Below are 22,969 nucleotides of genomic sequence, written 5' to 3' on the forward strand. Positions count from 1 at the left end.
ACCATGTCCCAGTATTGCACCTCCCCAACCACCCCCCCCCCCAACACGAAATGTACATACATATCAATGAACAACTCCCTCCAATATCTACCACTGCTTAGCATTCAGTATGATATATTTAGAAATTAACAACCTACAGCCAGGCTTAACCGACATACCACTATAGCATTTAACATGCTGTACATCTGGATGTTACCGGGACCCCACTGGTAGTAGTTAGTCACCACTGTGTTCTTGTCCTTTGGTCCGAGACCTTTGACCCGACATATATGTTGACCTTTACCCAACTGTACTACTCTAGTTTGTGGAAGCTCATCAGATGGAATGGGTTTGCAAGCTAGCTTCTTCCTGATGTATTCTTCGAATCCCAGAGCTTCCTGTAACGAAACAAATCACACAAAAAACACACGTTTTTCAAAATTCCATCGGCTTCCGTTAAATAGTAACAAATTTATGCATTACCTGTAGAGAGGTAAACATGATATTGAATGTATACACATACACAATCATTTGTCATGTTTGCTAGAAAACATGTTTGCAGAAACAGATAATATCTAGAAGGGTTGAAAAAGATTTAAATAAATCAGAATTCTCACCTTTGATGTGATGTTGCCTTGGATTAACGCTTCTATGAAAAGTCTCTCTCTGAATTTCTCCGAGAATGAAAGAACCTGTTCTTTTGTGATGCTATGAACCACTGTTGCTTTATCCATCGGAATCCATTTTTTCTCTTGCAGTATGGTGAGTCTGACATCCCTAAATGAGATTATGTAAATGAACAGAAGAAAGTAAACAAGTCTGTCTGGAAATTGACTTAAAAAGCAATGTTAATATCGATTGTTTATCTCGTCGGTCTAGGCCTGGTTGGTTTTTTGATAGATTATAATTCATATACCCCAAAAAAAATCCAAAACCTTGTACAAAAAAATGTTTTATATCTTTATAAAAATGGAACCAGTGGGTCACATACAACATTATTTACTACTTGAAAATATCTTTCACTTTTTCTATATTAGTAATTTGTGTGATATCAAACATAACAAAACTTGTAAAAATCGCTTTTTTTTTATTAGTAATTTGTGTGATATCAAACATAACAAAACTTGTAAAAAAAAAAATGTGCCTCTCTCAATAATACCAAATTCCTCTTCTAGCATTTATAAAGTTTGACTGAGAGCTGCTGCATATACTCTGGAAATGATAGGTTTCATAGCCTAAGCTGTTACTGAGGAATGTGGACACCGCATTTGTCACTAACAAACCTTAAAGTTTCCCAAATTTCGAAGTTAGCGAACGCACTTGAAAGCACACACAGAGATACATACGTGTTAAGGCTACTCTTTGTAATGTTATGGTTGTAGTAAGATCTGGTCATGTCTTGCTTCACGCTCTTGAATAGATCGTCTGTCACTTTAAAATCGGCCAAGTAATCGATCAGCGTCTCGAACAGAACCTGTCAAGAAAAGATGGTCGATATTTGAATGTCACCATTTACGAAATTATGAAGAGTTTTCATATCATACACACCGTGAATCGATTTGTATATGGGACACAAAATAATCAGGGTCATTTATGTCAGAGGTCATCAAGATCCAGGGTCAGGTCCAGGGAACAAGTCAGTCACCATCCTGTCTGGACTCTATATTTTTCCATACAAAAGTATATTATGAAAATTGAGCCATATTTTTGCCAAGCCCCCCCCCCCCCACAATCAAATCAAAAGGAGTTTAACCCCTGGTCGACCTAACGAGAGGTCCTACGGGGGATAATTAGATTGTTTTTTTTATAGAATAGGCACTTTTTTTTCTTGGGAAAGTTGTCTATGTTCAGTCAGTGAGTTGCTGGTAAGTGAAATCTTATGTAATTGCATTGTATAGATAGCCATAAACATACCCGAGGTCGGAGTTGAAGAGCCAATTAGGGAGGGATTTCCAAAAAAGAGGAATTTCTAAGTATTGAGGATTTTGAAGATGGAGTGGTTTCTATTGTTTGGGTAGGGAGTGGTTGCTACTTTGTCGGAATTGTTTGTTTTGTTCTCCCCATAATTGGACCACCAGACCTTAAGAGCTGTAGGCCCCCACTTGATCTTCCCTCGTGTCAAGCCTGATGGATGAATTCATCGAGAAGAACCTCGGTGGGAACTCACCGGCAACTTGTGGTTAAATCCGTTGACTTTCATCGCGAGACCGGTCTCTTCCGTTTTGAAAGTGTACAGCAAGTCTGCGACGTCGGCGTCGTAACCTACTTCCGAGAGATTGTGTTCCAGGATGGACGTCATGAAGTCAAAGAGGACGAGGTTGGTCTTACTCTCGTTGACCAGCGGTGTGACGAGATGGAAACAGAGATAACCTTAGAGAAAGAAAGAAACATATTATTTACGGCAAGATTGTGAAGCCTGTTGTCACTTAAAATAACGAGGGCGAGGAATTTACAATGCCAACATTACTTTGCAAGGTAACATGGTGACTTCATATCCAATAATCTTAGAACGTTTCATTATTTTTCACATCAAGAAAGATGGCTGTTTTAGTTATCCCATGATAGAAACACAAAAGCATAAATTAAAAAAATTGGTAGCTTGTAAAACACATTAAAAATCATACCAAAAATACAGGTCATTTTACTCTAAAATTTTTGTCTCTTGTTTAAATGCATGTTAATAATGGAAATAATACAAAGGATTAGAATACCCAATATTTTTTCATGAACTTGTGTCTGCAGGAGCAGTTGGTTATGTTCTTTTTTTTTATTATCACCTTCATGCTCCAGTACTAGTAGATAGCCTACAATCACTTTTGTATTTTAATGATTTTAAGTTATTCCCTAAATATTGTTATCCTTTTACATAATTGCTCTGTTTTGGACATTGATGCTGCATATGCTCATTGCTCAATCTTCTTAAAAGTGCCAAAATTTGTACAGGAGTCCCTCATTACTGTATGTTATTGTGATGTTAGGCGCTCCTATCATGAACTGAACAGAGATAATTCGGAGAATGATTAAATATAAAATATTAGTGAACACAAAAACCCCAGTTAAGCCAAAAGAGCATTTCAGAGATTAAGCATGTTTTAAAGTTGTACACATTGAAAACTGGAACAGCTATAATAGAAACATTACTGGCGCTCAATAGTAAATTCTGATTAGAGTGCTCCTTTAATGCATATGTCTTGGTAGTTGCAAGTTGTTGCTTCTAACTTTTTACGTTTCTATCCCAAATGTTTGTACAATGCGAACAAACGGCAGTCAGCGACTCAATAACATTCACTGTAATTGCATTCTGGATTGTTCATTCCAATAGTTTGATAAAACAACATGTTTACTAGCAATGATGACTGCAAAAAATTGTCATTGTCACATACAAGTCACATGGGATATAATTACTTTCTGTACTAAAACCTTTATATTGAATTAATAAATAAATAAATAAATATATAAATAAATAAACAAAAAAACTGACATATCTTTGGATTTTGTGAAGTGAACAAATCAACTGAACATTTCCTTACAAAATGGTTCCAAACAGAAAATAATAATAAGACCATTTCTTTACAGTCATAATGGCTGGAATATTTTGCATCTGGCAATTCTCACCTTTTGGTGAGTTAAACTTGCTGTCTCTTTTGTACCAGACTCGGCTTTGTGGCGTGTCTAAAATACAGACCGGATACTCAGTGTCCTCCCTGTCAGCTGGCTTCAAATCAAAGTTGGTTGCTATAGGAACAATCATGGAAAAATGAATCATTAAAAATGCAAAATCACCAGGGTTGGAAAATTTTGCAAACCGTCCGAATCAGGTTAGACGTGGGGAAAATGACTGGTTCTAGATAAATATGAAAAAATAAAGTTTGAAAGGTGTTCAAATAACAATTAAAAAAAGTAGAAAACATAAGTCAGGTGTTTCACTATTCTTTTCATTGTTAAGTACCCTTTTGTATCAAGAGTGTTTGTGCATACACTTTGTGAGCAACTGGAAAGAAATCGACCTACGTTCTTCCCTACTTTGTTTTTACAACCTAGCCTGTAAACTGAGGCTGTATATCTTTCTGTCTGTGCATGGAAAAGGTTGAGAGGAATTGTCATAGATATCACCAGATTTCTTTTATTTACATAAAGATACAAGTGCACACCAGATAGGAAAGAGACAACACATACTGAGAGAGTGTGAGTGCAGCATTAACTTATTTCATGCATCGTTTTTATGCAACACTTTCGTTTGGATGGAACTTGCGCAAAGATACGTTTGCTCTAAAAAATTATGATCTTTTACATATTGGTATTGTATTCAGTAAACAAAAATCTAGACCCACCGTGGAAGAAAAAGATAGCAAAAATTATCAACAGCTATTTCAAAATTCCTTGAGGTCGCAAATGGGACTAAATGGTAATGCAAGATAGGAATGATGTTATTGTTGTCTTAAGTATGCTGCACACCATGTGTAAAGTTAATTGTATTACGTTATGTTCTCTGGTTCACGTATTAAGTATCCTATTGAGTAGATGTAGTTTTGAAAAGCTCACACCTCAACAACGTTCGTTAATGAAGTTCTAGCTCAGTCTGAGTATTCCTCCTCGGACCATGTCCCTGCCCTTAATCGGAGACCTCCTTTTACCGACCACGTTAGAGTTCGTATATGGCCGGGTGGGACCATTGATACTAATTTCCATCAACGAATTTGATATGAGTTTTTTCTTCTTCTTGTAGACTGGTGTGTAGGCGGGGGAGGGGATCATGGCCAAAGATGTGCGGGTCCTGGATAATGGTCTATGTCTTGCGCTTGAGAAGCACGCACCTGAACAACGTTAATATTACAGCGAGTATGCAAGTCATGTCTGCATAATCTCTGACTTCTGAGTATTACCCTCTGACCAACAGAACTTAACCGGACCATATTTACAGTAGCACTCTGATATGGTTTTAAAGCCAGATCACTGGAAGAGAACTGAAACTTATGCATTCTCTGTGAGGCGTTCATCAACTCTGGTACATTCAACATACAGCAGAGGTCATTCTTTGCCAACCTTTTAATCATGTTAAAATTAATTTAAGCATTGAAAACATTCAGCATGTTTCCATGGCAACATTCTACAAGGTAGTCTGCCAACTTCAAATTACCTATAAACTTGTTTGGCTTTGGGAGATGCAAATCTGGATTAAGTTGTATATCTGTTGACAAAATGAAAAGAGATGTTATTGGTTAACATAGACCAGGAAAGGGGTGTTTCACAGAGAAAAAGGTTTAGACAAGAAAATAATGTCTCGGACAAGTTCAAATACAAAGATTTCTCATCAAAACGGTATAATGCTGATGATCTTCTCAAGCTTGATGTAGTTTGATGGATAAACAAACCACTGGCTTATTATCAACAGACTGAAAAGTGAAAACCGAGATGCCTCGCTTCACATCTTACCAAAATTTCATATTAGAAATTGCCTTTTTTCAGTTATGTTAAGTTGAAGCTTTGCATCCCTTTCTTAATCCATTTTGTTCCCTTCTTCTTTTCTTTTTCTCTCTTTCCAGTTCTTTTCTCCTTTCCTCTCTCTTTCTGTTTTGTATTTTTTTTTGGTGTGTATATGAATCTTTTTGTATGTTGTCATTACGGTCACTAGCTATTGTTAGCAGTATATATGTTTTCTAGTGCTCCTTATAAATACAGTTTCATATTATTTTCCTTTCTTTTTTCTTTTGGTAAGATAAAATATAAGAAATCAATTTGAAATGAAGTTAAAAGTGAGTAAAATTGAAATATGCTCACTTTCTGCTCTTGACTTCCATTCTGCTGGTAATTCATGAATAGAATACTTGGTCTTGTACCAATATTCTTCTTCCGACGAAAATTCTTCGTCGTCGAATGATTTGGAGTAGAGGATAACGTTAGCTTTGTCTAGGGTCATGTAATTAGCACATTCTGCATAAATCTGGAAAAACGGAAGAAAAAAGAACAAAAAACAACTCAACACAGAATGGAATGAAATGAAAGGCAACAATGTTGCTTATATAATATTGCATCCTACAAATATATAAAACCTAAGGAGAAGCTTGTGTGAGGTTTCCAAAGACGTCATAATGTGCAGAAGTTGTAAATTGCATGAATTGACTACAGCCATGGGGGATTTCAGTTTATTAAATATTTCATTTGTTTTTTAGTTGTTTAAATTTATTTTAAAGGAAAAGGGGACTTTTTGAGTGGCTTCCTGATTTTTCATTTAATTAATCCTCTTGCTCTTACTCCCCTTCCACTTCCTCTATTCCCCTCCACACAAAGCCCCCCCCCCCACATCCCCCTTTCATCCTCTTCCTTCTTCTGCTTTGTGCCTTTTTTAAAAGCCCATCGGTATAAAGCCAATCTCCAAGATGCCCAGGACAAGTAAAATCTTATACAGTACTTTAAGGTTCCTCTTGTTGGTTTCATTATTGCTTTTGAAAAGTAACGTTTCAGACAGTAAACACCAGTTAAACTAAATTAATACAGCAACTGACAGAAGACACATAGTATTACAAAAACAAAGATCCACTCAAGTACTTCTCGACCTTGTAAAACAATCTAGTAGGGAACAAAATGTTGCTCGTTGTAGCTTCATATCATTCACATAAATTCAGGATCAGAAACAGAGATGAACCTTGACGTAGATGCAGGTCTACATTTAAACAATGATGTTTGCACACCCAGGCTTGTGAGGTTTTTTCCATTCTGTAGTCACCATAGTAACAAGAGATGTTGCCATGTCAAGATCTAAATATGTGACAATGTATCTCAACACAGAGATGGGAAAAGAAATGTTAACATACTGCTTATCTACTGAAGCCAGTGGATGTAAATATATAAATGTTAATGCCTAAAATTCCACAATCTTACCCACTTGCTTAAAAATGCTAGTACTAATCAAATCTGGTGACTAACATAAAATTTCCACTTGCATTTTCCTTGAATTAACACATTAATCAACTCTTAACTTGAACCCTTGGGCAGAAAACTGCAAGCGCATATATTTACCTACTGGCAAACAGCGAAATCCTAAATAACCTGTAAAACAACTGTATCTGGACAAAAGGACCCCCCCCCCACCCTCCTCCACCCTCCCCCTGACGACAGACTTTGGGATTTGTTATTACAGATGATTCTATCATTCTAGGATCCTTACCTTTGGGTCATATTCAAATTTGAGTAAATGACCGGTTAGAATATGCTCATCTGGATACAGCTGCATGTTTTCAGCTAAAGTCTCTACCAGCTCAATCGGTTCCTCCTGGAAACAGAGAGTTTACAAATGAGATACCTGAAGATGAGAACTTGCAAAAGAGATATTTTGGGTTGCTGTCTCTTTTCAAGAAACGATAACAAAGTAACTAAGCTCTCACATTTTCACAGGGATTATACTGGGATTTTTTTTAACCAATTTTTTAAGTACTAAATATCTCCCAGGTAGATCAGATTAATTTTTGTCCAAATTGCCATCCAGATATGGCCCAGGCATATGTCTATGTGACCTGCAGTGAAGGTTAAAGCCCCCTGCTAAATCAGTCTGGGTAAAAATTTAAATTTTGGTCATCAAATCCCCCTCCCCCTCCCCCACCACCACCTTTCCAATTCCTCTGCATGTTACATCAAGAGATAATCAAGTAATATGTTTGGGTATCACATGGTTTATGACCCAATGTGAAATGCCAGCTTTAAGTTGCGAGTTTAGTGATATTTACAAATGAGATTTCATAAAACCAGAAACCTTAGAGTGAGTTAATATGACCCAATGCAAAACTCGTTAGCTTCAAAAACCCAAGAATTTATATGTGTGATACCTTAAGGTGCGGATTCATGGGAATAGTCCCTCTAATCTAGAGATTTTATAATTCAGAAACCGTAAAATGAGAGCATAAAATGGAATATTTTAAACAAATCATACCATGATATCAAATTTGAGCAATCAGCTAGAAATTAGCATAATCCATTGTTGACTGTTACTATAAATTCCACTCATATTTTTGGCATGATGTCAGTTACAGCTTTGTCTAGATTGTGCACAGTTAACAACAAACACATCGTACATCGAGGCAAATCATGAAATTTTTTCTCAATATCTTGTTTGAAACTTTTACAAGTGGCCGTTGAAAAAAAAAAATTGGTAAAATGTAGAGTAAAACTGAGCGATAGAAAAAAACGGACGTACCTCTTCTTGAAACCTGAAATCATTATCATCCACAGTCTTTATTTCATTGTAAATTCTAGAAGAGATATATAAAGAGAAAAAGTTGATTATTTGTCGAGTCTGGCAAAAAGATTAAGCTACGCATGACATGTTCTTTAAAGGCATTGAAGACTCGCCCCAAACCGTGTGTGGCCATCTGAAAAAGTTAACTTTCTGTTGCTTGCAACTGACGTTTTGTTTGTGTCGCTACAAAATGCAGACAGTAATGAAACGTGATACCTTGTTATCTTTAGCTGGACCTGAGATGTCCATCGCTGTATCGTCTATACACTGTGCTGTGGGTATTGACCGCAGCTGTATGTACTGACTGTACACAAGTGTTTAATTACCGACAGTAGCAAGCTGTGTGTGTATTTTCTGGGATCGATGGTGGTGTCTAACACTTCTGTTACACCTCATTCGAAACTAGGTCAGATTACCGGCATTAGACGTTTCTTTTTGCGTGAGTCTTCACACCTTTTAAACTTTCGGGTGTGACCCAAGAGTGGGTCATGGAAAATTTGTGTTGGGTTGCAGGCTGTTACAGACGGCAGAAAAATGTATTTACAGTTATTTAATCTTAATGGTGGAGATCCATGAATTTATTTCCTTAATATCGAGTCCATAGTCCGAGCGATTCTTCTACGCATTCTGAATAACGATTCTGGGGGACAAAGGCTGTAAGGGGTCTGATGGGGGTCATGGCTCATTCCTCATGAAAGTTCAATGGGGTGGGGGCAGGGGGGGAGGTCTAGAAGTTTGCAGACCACTCTAGTATCATACATGACAAGGATTTAACCTCACAATTTTGTTTCAATTATTGCCTTTAACTTGACTTTCTGGTGACAAGAAAATACTCAATTATGATTTTAAGAAGGATCCATTAATGCTTAAAGAAAGACTACCGTGTCACAAGCTTTGCTCTGTGATTCTAAAAGACATTTTTACATATGAACGTCACTTATATTTGGGATCATTACAATGAACTTCCAAGCTATCATATTTTCATATGATAGCTTGGAAGTTCATTGTAATGAACGAAGGGTGACGGAGGGGAAAAAAAATCTTATATTTTCTTTTTAATTTGAAATAATATATACAGTTGCCAACAAAACATTTCCCAAAAATTATTTTACATCAAGTTGCTTATAAATGCTTACTGGGACCCAACCAGTCATCTCAACAGACTTCCAGAAAATCAAACTGTCAAATAGATCTATTATGTGAAATTAAGACAGCATGAATTTCCCTACAAGGTGTATTTTGTTTGTTATGTACCCCCTACCTGTCCTGAGGTCCAAGGTCCTGCAGCATCTTAATGTACTGGAGAATGATGGTGACGACTTCTTCCACTTTCTCGAAACCACTGTCGGTTAAGGTGACCATAATGCCAAAGCTGGAGTAAGTCGAGTTATGCTCAAAGCCACTTTCAACGTTTCCAGCATACAAACTGAGTGCCAGTGACCTGAAAGATATATAAGTACATTTAATGATATGGAAATTATTTCGGTAATTGATTGAGGGTGGGTCAGGGAGGGATGGGTGGATTTGGGGTGAAAGAAGAGGGCAGTGTTGTGGTTTAAAGAAAATTCCAACAGTTTTCATATCAAACATCAATAACAAGAAAAATACAAAACAACACTTCACCAAAGCATAAACTTAAATCTGATGTACACGTTGAGAGAAAATGACATTTGAAATTGAGCACAAGCTCCCAAAAATTTTAAACAGTATCAACATGGTTGTGACATCACATATTCACTTTGTTCAGACGCATGCCTTATGATTATTTCAAAGGCTGGTCCTGCTTCCAAATGACCCTTCCTAGGCCATTAGAGTTGACCAATATTTCAGACCATTTACCTACATAAATGTAGTCTCCCTAAATAAATAGTATATGTGAAATTATTAAAGGAGCATTCGAGAAGTCTAGCTAAGTATAAAATGAAGAGAATTATTTGCGCTGAAAGCCAGTCAGTAAACCAATAGGATTGATAGGCACCACTCAACCTGACTCCTGTATATGTCAAAACGGATAAGTTTCTTTTCAGAAAGCAAATTAGAAAATCACAAAGCCGACTGGGAAATTGCAAAACAGAATTCTTAAACAGCAAGAAAATTTATGACTACAAAGTTTATTCTAAAACCAATGGACTACAAAGTCCTCTGGTCATCCAAGTGAGGCCATACAGTATTTTTTCTTTTCCAATTCCTGTAAACTGAATTTTTAAAAATTTTTAAACTTAAATTTGGTTGGTGCGTTGCGACAGGGGACTAAATTTTTGCCACAAATCTGGCTCAAATGCTTTGCAAAGTTTTCCAACAACTTAAAATGTAAAAGGTCACAGAGAAGAGAGTCAAATCAGATGTATTAGTTTTGAGATTGACATCGGTAAATGACGCAATTGAAATATGTGATGACCCAGTGCTATCCAACATGGGTGCAAAGCCTGCTAACATCTGTAGACTAACATTAACTTTCATCTTATTCTTAGATTAAATCTAAGAAAAGGCAGCTTCTTTCGAGCAAACGGTAAACTGATCTGGAGTAGTAGCCCTTAGCAACGGTTAAAACTGCCAGAGATTGTTGATGTCATACCTAATGGCTACCTTAAATACTGATAGAAATGAACGATACCTCTTTTTAAGGAGTGCTAATATACTTCCTTGTCCTTCGTGACCAACCAACCAGGATAAATACTGCAAAGGTTTACTCCTTTAAAAGAAAAAGAACGAAGAAAATAGTATATACTCAGGGTTATAAAGTCAGTTGAGTATTTTACAAAGTTGTCTTGGTCATTCGTTTACAAATTGTTTTGTTATACGACAGCTTAAAGTAAAACTCACGACATAGGATTTGATAACTAGAAAATGACTTCTGATTGTATTAGCGCACTCAGTGATAATCTGGGAATAAACAATCACCACTACTTGCTACTTATTTCAAAATGTTAAACATTTCTTTTATTAAAAGAACACAGCCTGCATGAGAATTTGTAAATGAATGTTACTTGAATCAAAAGGAAACTCGGTCAAAGTACTTTATGCAAAAAATTCCTACACTATTTGTAGACAGCGACAGCGTTGCAAGAGTTGATGGGTATGGGAGGGGGGGGGGGGGTGGAGGAGGCTGTTAAAATCATCAGAGTGCAGCAAGAAATCTGATGGTCACTGCTGCACTTTTCATGAATGGACATGGACAGAAATCCAGTCCATTATATTCTAAAAGTAGCTATGACTATTTGGACTCCACAAAGCACACTTGGCAGTTATTTGCTTGACAGAGGGAAGGGGAGAGGTGGGCGGACAGGTATATGTTTCTTCCCCTTCCCTTACCCTCCTTTTCAACTAGCGCTGGCGGACACAGTACTTTGCATTAAAAAGTGATTAAAACATTTTCAAGTCTCATTTTAGCTTGTAATCTTGGAGAATTTACAGACGACTGCATGGATATGTCAGAAAATTACGAGACTGTTAACATTTTATATCGCCAGAAGGGGCACACAAAACATGACAAAATGTTGGCAAGTTAGTTAGATGAGAAAGTGCATGTATTTAGAGGAGACAGGTGTTGGGAGAGAGAGGAGTGAAGAAACTTGACTGATTTTTTACTTGTTGTCCCTGTTTAATACGATACAGTACATATTACACACGTGCATAGTGTATTGCTACATACTTGTAGTGCTGCACGAGCGATGGCAAAGCCCAGGTGAGCTCAATTTGTTGATAGTTCTTCACCGGTACAACTGTAAAAACATAAACCAAAAAATAGAATAGATACAGGATCTGTGCATAGCATTGCTCTAACGAGAGGGACTTCTAAACAGCCAGTTATAATAGCTACATAAGTCATTAAAAGTTTGAAACTCTGATGATTTTGCGGCAAACAACGATCGTTTCACGATGCTGTTTTTCGGCTATCGTTCACTGAGTGGACACCCGAGCACTGCTGATACATGTGGGTATTTAAAGTTAAGATAAACATCTTTTCTGCTTTATTGCTTTCCTGCAAGGACTGTAAAATTTCTGCAAACCTGGTCCAGGTGGTTCACAAGGTTTTCTAGCTCTGCAATCTCTGAATATAAGCAATTCATGTTAAAACCTGATTCAGAGGGGAAAAAATGACCAGAAGAAATAACAAATTTAGTAAGTGAGGAGGATACATTCCAATAAGCCCACCCCCTCCTCCACCCCCCCCCCATTCCTCAGCTTTAAAACAATATTTATTAATTTTAAAACAGGTAGTCAGACTGTGCCCCATCCTTAACAACTTTATTCTATCTATAAATCTATATTATATCTAAATATAATATATTTGTATAGATCACAATGGAGCAATGCAATGCTGCAAAATCTCAATACTACTGCAGCTCTGTTTGCGCTTTGATGGGGTGATATATATCTATATATGTGTGTGTGTGTCTCAGTTAAGACATGTATTTACTAGGTATTGTGGGAGGAAGCTCATTACAGCTTGCTTATTAAATAACAGATCTTTCCATACACAGAGCATGAATCAGCATTTTATACCAAATAACACAGAAGCCAAGGACCCTACATGATTATTGCCTTCCAATAAAAGTCAATAGCAATCATAAAGACCTTGGTGTGAAGAGGACTTCCTCCACCCCCCGCCCCCTCAGAAGAACCTTGAAACTTGCTATAATTTCACAACAATATTGTGTCGGATGTCAATTTTATGACAAAAGTCATTGCGAATCCCAGTTTCCTTTTGGTTTTCTTGGGATGCTAAAAGTTAAAGACAGTTACTAAAGACATAAATTCAGATTTTTTTTTTTTTTTGAGGGGGGAACTCCTAATAACCAATGTCATTATGGAGGAAGTAGTACTAGGTTTTCTTTTAGTTTACCTATATATAACTTCCCCATATTTTCATCAAACTGTTCAATAAATACTTTACCAAAAGCTTTGTTTCTCCACTTTTGAATGTTCTTGAACCATTACATGAAAAAGTTTAATATGTGTTTAACAGAACGGAAATGTCTTGCTTCTTATAACCATGGAATTACAGAGGAAGTTGTTCTAGGGCTTCATCTTAATCTGGCAGAATATACTATTAGGTATTTCCAGTGTAAAGCATCATTATAATCTGTGGAAAAAAAGAAAACCTGGATGCGTTTTGCAGAAGCAAACCTTCAGACTTTATCAGATCGATAAATGCAGACATTGTAAAATGTAGGAGTTGCAACACCCACGCCTCATTAACATTAATGGGGAAACCTAAAGAGGTTTTAATAACTATTTTTAGCAATATGGCTGGTTTTCTTTTATTACATCTCTCATGGCATTGATTGAAAAACCATAAATGCAACGGAAAAAAAAAAATTCCGGTTTCGCTGATGTAATTAGCTTTATCTTTTAGGAATCTGGAATGTGAAGGTCCCCTTCTTGATAATGAGATGCGAACAAGTTTTCCACAGACTGCTCTGTTTAAATTGACATGAAAGTACAATTGAACTCTTACAAAAGCAACTGAGGTATTTTGGTCCTTATTATGCAAAATACTGAATAGAACCTTCGCTGAATGAATTCTTCCCAAACTACCCTATTTGAGAACATATGGTATTGTGTTTACTTTGACCTTTGCTGACCCCCTGACCTCTAACAAGAGCAATATGGTTCATCTACCGGGAATGGAACCATCCAAAATAGATTCATCCAATGATGCAATGATATTCAGTGGCGTTTGTACACAAATCCTCAATATCTTCAGTATTTAGTTTATAAAACAAACATCAAAACTTCACCAGTGTCCTATTTGGAAAATCTCCTTTCATATTGTCAAAATTAATAACACATACTTTACCTTTGTAAAGCTTCCTGTACTTTTCGGAGTCAAACGGCTGGCCATTGTGAATGAATGTCTCCTTCGGTAGGTTACTGTGAAGTAAGAAAAGAAAGGGGGCCGAGGGGGGGGGCGGGGGAACAACATAAAAGTAAGAAAAAAATAGTTGTTGAAATGGTAAAAAGATATATGGGCTATTACAGTAAGTCAAAATGAGTAATAAAATATTTCAAAATGGTGAGAGCAACATTTAACGGTGGAGATTTTTTATAGAATCTGACTGTACTACTAGCATACTACAACTGTATCTCAATATTGTAACGTGGCCTCTTATGTATTTCGCTTTCAAATGTATTATTACTTACTTTCAAGAAACTAATTGTCTTTAGACTAGGGTGTCAAATAATGCTACGAAATAAATAGATATGTTCGTTCACTAAGGAGCCAGTTCATAAACACTTGCACTTTAATGTGATTTATTCCTCCCCCCCTCCCCCACCCCCCCCAAAAAAAAATTATGCATGTTTGGTACATTGTAAAACTTAACAAAACTTCCCAATTGGCTATACACAATATTAGCATGTAACATACTGCTTAACAACTGAAGGATGCCTGCTAATGAAAAAAAGAGAGAAAAATACATCAACACATCACTGCAAATGTAGTGTGGTTTCTAAGTGACTTGGCAGTTTCCATTGTGGCAGGGTTTTTCTCTGTTTTCCTATTAGCATAAAAAATGAAGCTAATTATCAGCTTTTGAAAAATAATTTTGAACTGCTGTGGTTGCCATGTTGTCTGTATTTTTGTTGGTAATAACTGCTTACTTGCAGTAATCTTGTTTCAGCATTGCTGTTTTTTTTATTGATTTGCTCTTTCTTGGCAAAAGAACTTTTGGGACAAAAAGAAGTTCTGTTAGCTAAAAATGTAATGGGGGAGGGGGGTGAGAAGGGGTGTAGACTGGATATCTGTAAATTTTAAGAATATTTATATATGGAAGCCAGCCACAATGAAGTTTAAGAACATTAGAAATAACTCACTTGTTTGGAATGTCAGAAAACGATTCTTTGACCCAGCTTTCCAAGGTATCCAAGGTTTCTACAAAAGAAGGAAAACCAGAAAGCCAGTTAGCTTAATAGTGATTCCTTGCCATAGAATAAGCTCAAAATTTCAAACTAACTATCTGACTAATTTAGAGCAAGTGATTTAAATTTTGGTGCTAGCAATCCCTTTAATAAATACTGAGAGTTATATGACATTGTTTATACAATTTGAAATATTTGTAGCTTTAATTTTGGAGTTATCATGTTTAACAGACTTCGATAATCTGTTGACTTCATGTTACCTTTGACCTCTACCAACTTCAATAGCATTCTTGCACTCACCAAGCTGTATGAACATACTAAGTACAAAGTTCAAGAAAGATGTTCTTCTTGTGTTATCGTGTTTTACAGTATTTTCAGATTTTCACTTAAATATCGACCGCAAATGACCTTTGACCGCTATCAGTATTATAAGGGTTCTTGTACTCAACAAGCTGGATCTGTATACCATGTACGAATTCAACAAAGATGTACTTTTGAGTTATCCTGTTCACAAAGTGTTCAAACTTTGACCTCTTTTGACCCAATATGACGATTGAACTCGCTCTGACTGGGCAGGGTTCGAACCCACAACCTCCCAGATGGTAGATTTCATTGTTGCTAAGGCAACCATCTTTAACCACCTCTACCATAACACTGGTAAGTACCTTCGATCATACACTGACATTTATTTATGGGTATCTGATTTTTCCAAAACTTGTTTAAGTCTACAATTCATTATATATATTATGTTTCAACAGTGGATCCAGGATTTTCAAGAAGGGGGAGGAGGGGCAGTGTGTGGCCCTGGTGTCATTGCAGCCCACTCCCATGTAGGGAGGAGGGTGCTGTGTAGGGGTCCTCCGCCGACAAAAAATATAAGTTTTGTTGGAAATTGTGCTTTCTGAAGCATATTTAGATTATACATAGTCTCTAATTAGGTCTATATGCAAGGTTGTGCTAATAAATACTACTTTTTTTGCGGGCATTGAGTAAGGGGCTGCACACCCCCCTCCCCTGGATGGGCCTCTGTATACATCACTCATACAGCTACAGCACAAAACTGAAGAAATGGAAATAGATAAAGCACTTGAATGAATGCACTACACATTATGAAACACGTTACAGTAAATTACATTAGTGAAATACCTAAGAAAAACATGGTCTTGATGTTTGATTGTTCACATCCTTTCAAGTCTGAATCATATAGCAATTAACACCTACAGTAATCAGTCATACAATTGGTACACTTCTTAACAGGCGACTTAACAGGTGACTTAACAGGCGACTTAACAGGTGACTTAACAGGCCACTTAACAGGCAGCTCTGCATCGTGCATTTTCTTACCTTGTGATTGGACAACCAGTGTCATGTAATGAGATGAATAGTTTCTCTCTCTAAACTCTCTCAATCTCTGATAAACGTTGATTCCTTGCTCAGCTGGTCTGGTCTTGATGCTCTCTGTGTTACCTAATTATGAATGGCGTAATCCAAAAATAAGAATGTTAATTTTTGTGCAGGTTACCCGGCTTTGGACGGAAACATTCGTAACACCTATGTCAAATCTTTGTGTTACCTGATGATAAACGGAATATTCCCACAAAGTAAGAAAGCGAAATCTTTGTGCCAACTTGCAATTTATATTTATTTTTATTTTACAAAATTTCTATAGCGCCTTATCCAATCAGAAATTGCTCTAAGGCGCTTTTACAGTAAAATACATACAAACATGATATACAAATATATAAATCGTTAATGTAAGGTATAAAAAGGGTAGAAATTTCAGGCACACCATCCGTAATAAGGATATTAATCGTTTGCATTACCTGTCGATTAATGGTATGATCCATAATAGGAATTTTATGTAAGGGTCATTTTTGTGCAATAAATAACAATCACCTAAGAAACAAATTGAGAAATTTTCACTTGCACAGTGATATAAGATCTCTTAAAAAGTTGTTGCTTTCTGGAAAGCGATTATATCTGCTCATTTGGCTGGAGAGGAAATTGGCGTAATATTTAAGGAATTTATTTTTTTATTTTGGGCTATTGCAGGGACCAGCATGGAATGTACTTACCCCACATAAACTTGCCCATGGGATGATCTTTCACACACATACCTCCCAATAACTGGGCCTTACGATAGGTATCAGATGGCAAGCTCATTTGGAATTCTAAGAAAGAGAAAAATATCAGTAAAATGAAGGAGGAAACCACTGGAAAATTATAACCTAGTTGGGGGAGAGCAATGCTTTAAATCCCTTCCCTGACACTTTCTGGATTACACTGAATAAAAATTTGGTGATGCAAGGTTGCCACGGTAATTCCCATGGGTTCATTCCCAGCAAAAGAAATGGCTGTTTAGTGATCGCCACTGGCTAAAAATATTTTAGTTGATAGACCGCAACGCTTGTAGGTCATGGGGTCACTGGTTCTACTCCCATTCTAGCTTCAAACTGGTGTTTACTGTTTGCAGCAAGACCAAAAAGAAAGAGAGTCCTAAATTGGGTAAAAAAGTGAAACAAGTGAGGAAAATTCATTGGCAGATATGCAAGTCCATATGGTCCAAGGTCAGAGTCAATCTCAGAGCCTGGTTCAAATCAAAACACGTGGTAGAAATCTGTCAAGTTCTCACCGCTATCGACGGCCTCCAACTCCCTGTCCGTACTGTCCTCTTTCAATAACGGAGACACAAAGAACTGAGCAAACCTCAACAGAGCCTCCTGAAAGCATTTCTGTTGAACTTCAAACTGAAAGATAGTCTGAAAAATAAAAATAATCATCATAAATATTATATATACAATGAACACTAACAAGAAAACTTGAAGAAGGTCTTAGCAGCAGCTCATTGAGTCGATAATTTGATAAATATGTCGATGCTTGTCGATTGTAAAATCCTGTAACAAAGTGTAACTCATAATAGTTCACTAGGTCAAGTTTTCATTCCAAGTAACGAAGCAAAAGTCCAATGCTTTTACATGTGTTTTACATACTACTCTGAAAAGTGGATCGGGTCGACAAAATACTGAGGATTGAGTCAAATTCATAAAATTTCTAACTCAGTTACCATCACTTGGTGACAAAATATAAATGGATGTCTTGGGTCGGTCAAATCAATCTTATTTTAAGAACTTCTCAAAGTGCTGCTTCAAACTGTTTTATTCTCTTAACAAGAAAACAAAAGCCTTCCTCATCAAAATGCAAAACTCAGTAGCAGAAAACTTCCTTGTCTGGCTGAGAAAGGCAGTGGATGAGAGATGAGTAGCACCTCCTGGTAAGAATAGGAACTTCCTGGTATGCAGTCAGAGTTTAAGCCGGGCAGAGAAAATTGGGAGTCTAATTTGTGGCCTGGTTTTTACACCGCAATCAAAATGTACTATAAGTGCCAACCTTTGGTTGACAAATAATTTCTCATTTGAGAATCAACTCACCCTTTCACAATCAGTCGAGGCATTGTCACTTCCTCCATAGTTCTTAATAAATAGGTCGAAGGAATTTTCATCAGGATATTTCTCACTTCCCATGAAGACCACTGAGAAAAAATTAAAAACAAAATGTCAAAACTGTCATTCAAAGCAGACAATTTGTTTGAACGATCCTTTGAAGTATCCATACAGCATTAAAGGGATGGTACATGTCATGAAAGACTGAATGAATTCTAAAGACTTGCTGATGGACCCCAAGAGACGGATGAAGAATTAGCTCTTTGAAATTACACAGGCATCAGTTAATTGATCCAATAGCCATTACAAGGATTAGCTCTGACCAGATTAGCTTCCAATGAAGGAATAGTCAAAGCCACAACAGCTGATACAATGTTGGCTCATAGCATGCCACCCAAGCAGTAGGTTTCCCAAAAGCTGGTAAGAGAAGACCTCTGTGAATACCAGATTTTTGCAAGATATACCAGATGCTGGTACAGTATTACCATTGTCAGGTGCCCATGGAGCAAATCAAATGTCCCAAAGTTCAGAAAGGAAATAGCTCTTTGAATACAATTAACTATTTCTGTATTCTTCCACCAATCTTATCAGCAGAGAACAATATGCAATCAAGCCTCTCTTATCCGACTCAGATATCACCTCAGTTTGAAGTACCATATGTGTGGAATGTGGGATGGGCTTGGTCAGGGTATTAGAAGTATAGAAGATTGGTCTGACTAAGAATATATATGTGGTAACCATGGAAATATCTCACAAAATTGTCAAATAGTAAATATAAAAACATGGCTCCCTTTAAATGGTCCACATATACTTACTGTGTTCCAGAAAATGAGCTCACCCTTGGGATGCAAAAGAGGGTTCCATGGTTGGGTCAGGGAGTGAGTAAAGGATTAAATGATTAGATGATGGGTTCACCTACGTGCAGCCATGTGGTAACCATGGTAATACCTAATAAAATAGCCAAATAGCCAACAAGGCAAAAAACCAAAAGCCAAATAGCAGACAAAGTATGGGATTCTTTTATGAGATGAAAAACGTCTTACTGTGTTCCAGAAAATGAGCTAAACCAGGTATATCAGGAGGATCGGAGAAACTTCCAATACCGACACAGAGGGCAGCCGCCGCCTGCCGAGAAACGAGAGAAGATGTCTAAATAGTCATGCAGAAACTTCCAAACATTCTTGACAAAAACCAGTCTTTGATCTTTGGTGCTGTGCGGTTTCTCGCGAGAGGAACCATTTGTCTGCGAAGGTGAATTCTATCGTCTGGTATTGATTTATCTTTGGTGCGGTGGGCTTTGCAGCTGCTGCAGCTTATCGTTTCAAACGAGAAGCCAGAACTACGCCGAAATATTAAACATCATTCTGTCAACTTCCGAGCCTTACCATTTTCTCAGTTCTCTGTTTTTTCTTTACACTGATTCCGTCGTCTTCTTCTCCCTGATCATCTCCGGACATATCATCATCTTCATCCTTTGAAAGACAAAATTTCAATGATTTGAATGATATCGTTTGGAAAATTTCTAATACTGGTGAAGTAAAGAAGAGTAGAGGGCTCAGAGAAGATTAATATGATCCAAATATGAAATGGTGATTAAACCTTCTAATTAATGAACTTCATCTCTCTTTAGTGTCTAGGTGGAAATTGCATTTTTTTTTCTTATTTTTTTTTTGGTCTTCTTTTTCCATGGGCTGTACGAAAAATGATGGTGTACAGTACCTTTGTGTTACTAAACACTTTGTTCTTATTTGTTCTAAATGTACTTAATTTCCAGTCGAAATGACAGAGATTTTGTAACTGTTGAAGTCTTGTGTCTTATAGTATAAACTATAAGGCATCCAGGAATTTTGCTGACACAATGTGGCAAAGTTTACAACTTAATTCCAGTCAATGAACGGATTTAAATAAATTTACGAAAGAAGAGCCTCAAGTTGTATAATTGATGTTGGCTTATTCTTTCAAACACAAAGTGAACTTGAAAGCTGCAGCATACTTCTTCTTCTCCGTCTGTGCTGCCCTCTGCCATATCCTCATCTTCACCATCTTCACTTTCGTCACTGTCACAGTCTTCATCCATATCGTCTACTCCCGTGTCATTTTCTTCATCCTTCTCTGGTAATTCTACCTTTGATTCACCATGCTTAGAATAAACATCTGTTACTAATAACACCCTCAGTCCATTCTGCAGATCAACTCTTCTGAAGTGATGAAAAAAAGTATTAAGGTTGAGTAGTTTTTATTTCCTTTTAATTCCAACCCATAGATGACATAAAATATAAAAGTATATGTGTGCCATGAAAGCTTGGGAGGAAATTCTGCTCAGATGCTTAATTTCTATTTTAAGTAGAGCTAGCTGGTTGTGGATGTATTGTTACCTCTTTTCACAAAGAGCATTGTGGAGTTTAGGAGTAAGACAAAATATATAGGTACAAAGTACGGAAATGTTTCAAACTGTTAACTATTGATTCTGTGTTAAACATTCAATTATTTATACAACAGACCATATCATGCATAAATCATATCAAGGTTTTACTTGCGAAGTTATCAAGGTTATAAATATCGTTTTCCTTAGCTAGGCCTCATCTGGAGGATGCTGTGCAGGCTTGGAACCCATATTTTTGCTAAGGATAAGGAAGTACTCGAGAAGGTCCAGAGGAGGGCTACTGAGATGATTAATTCCTTCAAGGGTGTTCCTTAATATAGGCGGTTACAGCTGCTGAATCTCACCAAACTGGAGCTTAGGAGGTTACATGGTGACTTGATTCAGGTTTTCAAGATCGTGTATGGTTATGACAATTTATCCTTCACTGACTCTTTCATGTTTGCTAATAGTAGATGTAACAGAGGTCATTGTCTTCAACTCAAGAAGTTACAAAGTAGGATTAATATTCAGCATCACTCTTTTTCTGATAGGGTGTGAAATGAGTGGAACGGTTTGCCTGAGAAAGTTGTACTCGAAGTGATACGAATGGGTTTTAAATGCTTTGGACAAGCACTTTAAGCATTGTAATCAGGTCTGATTTTTTTCCTTCCTCTTCCATAGGGTTCTTGATGGAGGCTTGAATGTCCCTCCTGATCCTTTTTTTACTCAGCTAGGCTATAACTAAACTATTCCCTTTACTGCTGTTTAATGATATGGACATGCATTTGTGTGATGAACAGTGGGGACGCCAGACATTTCAATCTGGGGGGAAAAGCACTTAATTGGGGGGGCACAATGTTTATTGTGAATGCCATCCTAGGGGAGGGGGTTTGTGAGAAATGTTGGAATAATTAAGGGTCCTTAGATGCAATCTGGTGCTTTATTTGGGTGTTACTAAAACGAATGACAATTGCGTTACACATTTAACGAATGACAATATGTTGTACACACTAAAAAAATGCGTTGACTAAAACGAATGACAGTAATGACAGCACAGACATTTGCTTCAACTGGATATTACAGTTCAGACTTCGTGGTTATCTATAGATCTAGTAAAGTACGGACAAGATAAATACGCACCTTATAGTAAGCGATATTGAAAGTCTGATTTTAAAAAGTAAATTTAACGTCATTTTTCCGAAATTAATTGTTAGAAACTGACAACACTATAATCTTGAAACGGCTTCAGTTATCTTTCTATATAAATCTACAAAGGTAAAAAGCACAGCACTCAAGCGCATTCTCACGCAAAAACTTTCCCTGTGGTTTCTATCCGTAAATTACACCAAAACCCTGCAACCACGTAACATGCGATTTTCCTCAAATCATTTTTGCGCAGAAAACCAATAACCGCATTTACTCCACTCCGTTAATCATTCCATCTCTTCTCAACACTGTCCTTCGTTGTCATTCGTTGTCATTCGCTGTCATTCGCTGTCATTCGCAAATGATAATTAACCCTGTACAAAGTCAATTGTCATTCGGTCATTCGCTGTCATTCGTTTTAGTTTGTCCCCTTTATTTGCAACTTGGAGTTACTTTATGTTCAAGAATTTTTGGGCTTAGTCTGTCCTATATTTATGTTTTTAATTGAGGCAGAAAAAAAAGTTATACAAAAAATGGAAATTAATCCTTTTGCTTTGATCTTGTTTTAAAATAAGATTGTTCAAACTTGAAATTGAAATTCAAGCAGGGTATAGTAGTGAAGTTTTAGCACTAGCAATTCACACCAAGGCATCTGTGACCTTGTAATGTATACATGTGAGAAACAACTGGTTATTGTGATGGGTGGTGGAAAGAAGATTTAATGAAGAATGTAATACATTTCGTCCTTTGTAAAAAAGTTTTTTTTTTAGTAATTCTCTGCAAAACACTACAAATCGCATCTGGGGCCGTGGGGGGGGAGGGCACCTGGGTTTTTTGGAGGAGGGCACATGCCCCCAGGCGACGCCACTTGTAATGGAGTGCATTTTCATATAACTAATGAACAGTTCTGGTACTAGCCTTTGGAGCATAGAGGCAGTAGATGCGAAT

General features: G+C 37.0%; 1 protein-coding gene across 1 annotated transcript in view; it reads right to left on the reverse strand.

Annotated features, from left to right (window-relative positions):
- The window catches only part of LOC139981665 (nardilysin-like), a 31,526-nt gene that overhangs the window by 7,949 nt on the left and 608 nt on the right, over positions 1–22,969 (reverse strand). Inside the window, exons 2-22 of the mRNA XM_071994239.1 lie at positions 20,507–20,711; positions 19,899–19,985; positions 19,557–19,638; positions 18,502–18,602; positions 17,706–17,832; positions 17,149–17,244; positions 16,418–16,540; positions 15,029–15,086; positions 14,013–14,086; positions 11,862–11,931; positions 10,824–10,901; positions 9,471–9,650; positions 8,168–8,222; positions 7,145–7,249; positions 5,758–5,920; positions 5,117–5,167; positions 3,595–3,714; positions 2,147–2,349; positions 1,326–1,453; positions 597–756; positions 159–377 (exon numbers count right to left, since the gene is read on the reverse strand). Of these exons, the coding sequence (XP_071850340.1) occupies positions 159–377; positions 597–756; positions 1,326–1,453; positions 2,147–2,349; positions 3,595–3,714; positions 5,117–5,167; positions 5,758–5,920; positions 7,145–7,249; positions 8,168–8,222; positions 9,471–9,650; positions 10,824–10,901; positions 11,862–11,931; positions 14,013–14,086; positions 15,029–15,086; positions 16,418–16,540; positions 17,149–17,244; positions 17,706–17,832; positions 18,502–18,602; positions 19,557–19,638; positions 19,899–19,985; positions 20,507–20,711 (2,485 nt within the window). The remainder of the gene's footprint in view (positions 1–158; positions 378–596; positions 757–1,325; positions 1,454–2,146; positions 2,350–3,594; positions 3,715–5,116; positions 5,168–5,757; positions 5,921–7,144; positions 7,250–8,167; positions 8,223–9,470; positions 9,651–10,823; positions 10,902–11,861; positions 11,932–14,012; positions 14,087–15,028; positions 15,087–16,417; positions 16,541–17,148; positions 17,245–17,705; positions 17,833–18,501; positions 18,603–19,556; positions 19,639–19,898; positions 19,986–20,506; positions 20,712–22,969) is intronic.

This window comes from Apostichopus japonicus, chromosome 2 (genome assembly GCF_037975245.1).
Source record: "Apostichopus japonicus isolate 1M-3 chromosome 2, ASM3797524v1, whole genome shotgun sequence".
Lineage (NCBI taxonomy): Eukaryota > Metazoa > Echinodermata > Holothuroidea > Aspidochirotida > Stichopodidae > Apostichopus > Apostichopus japonicus.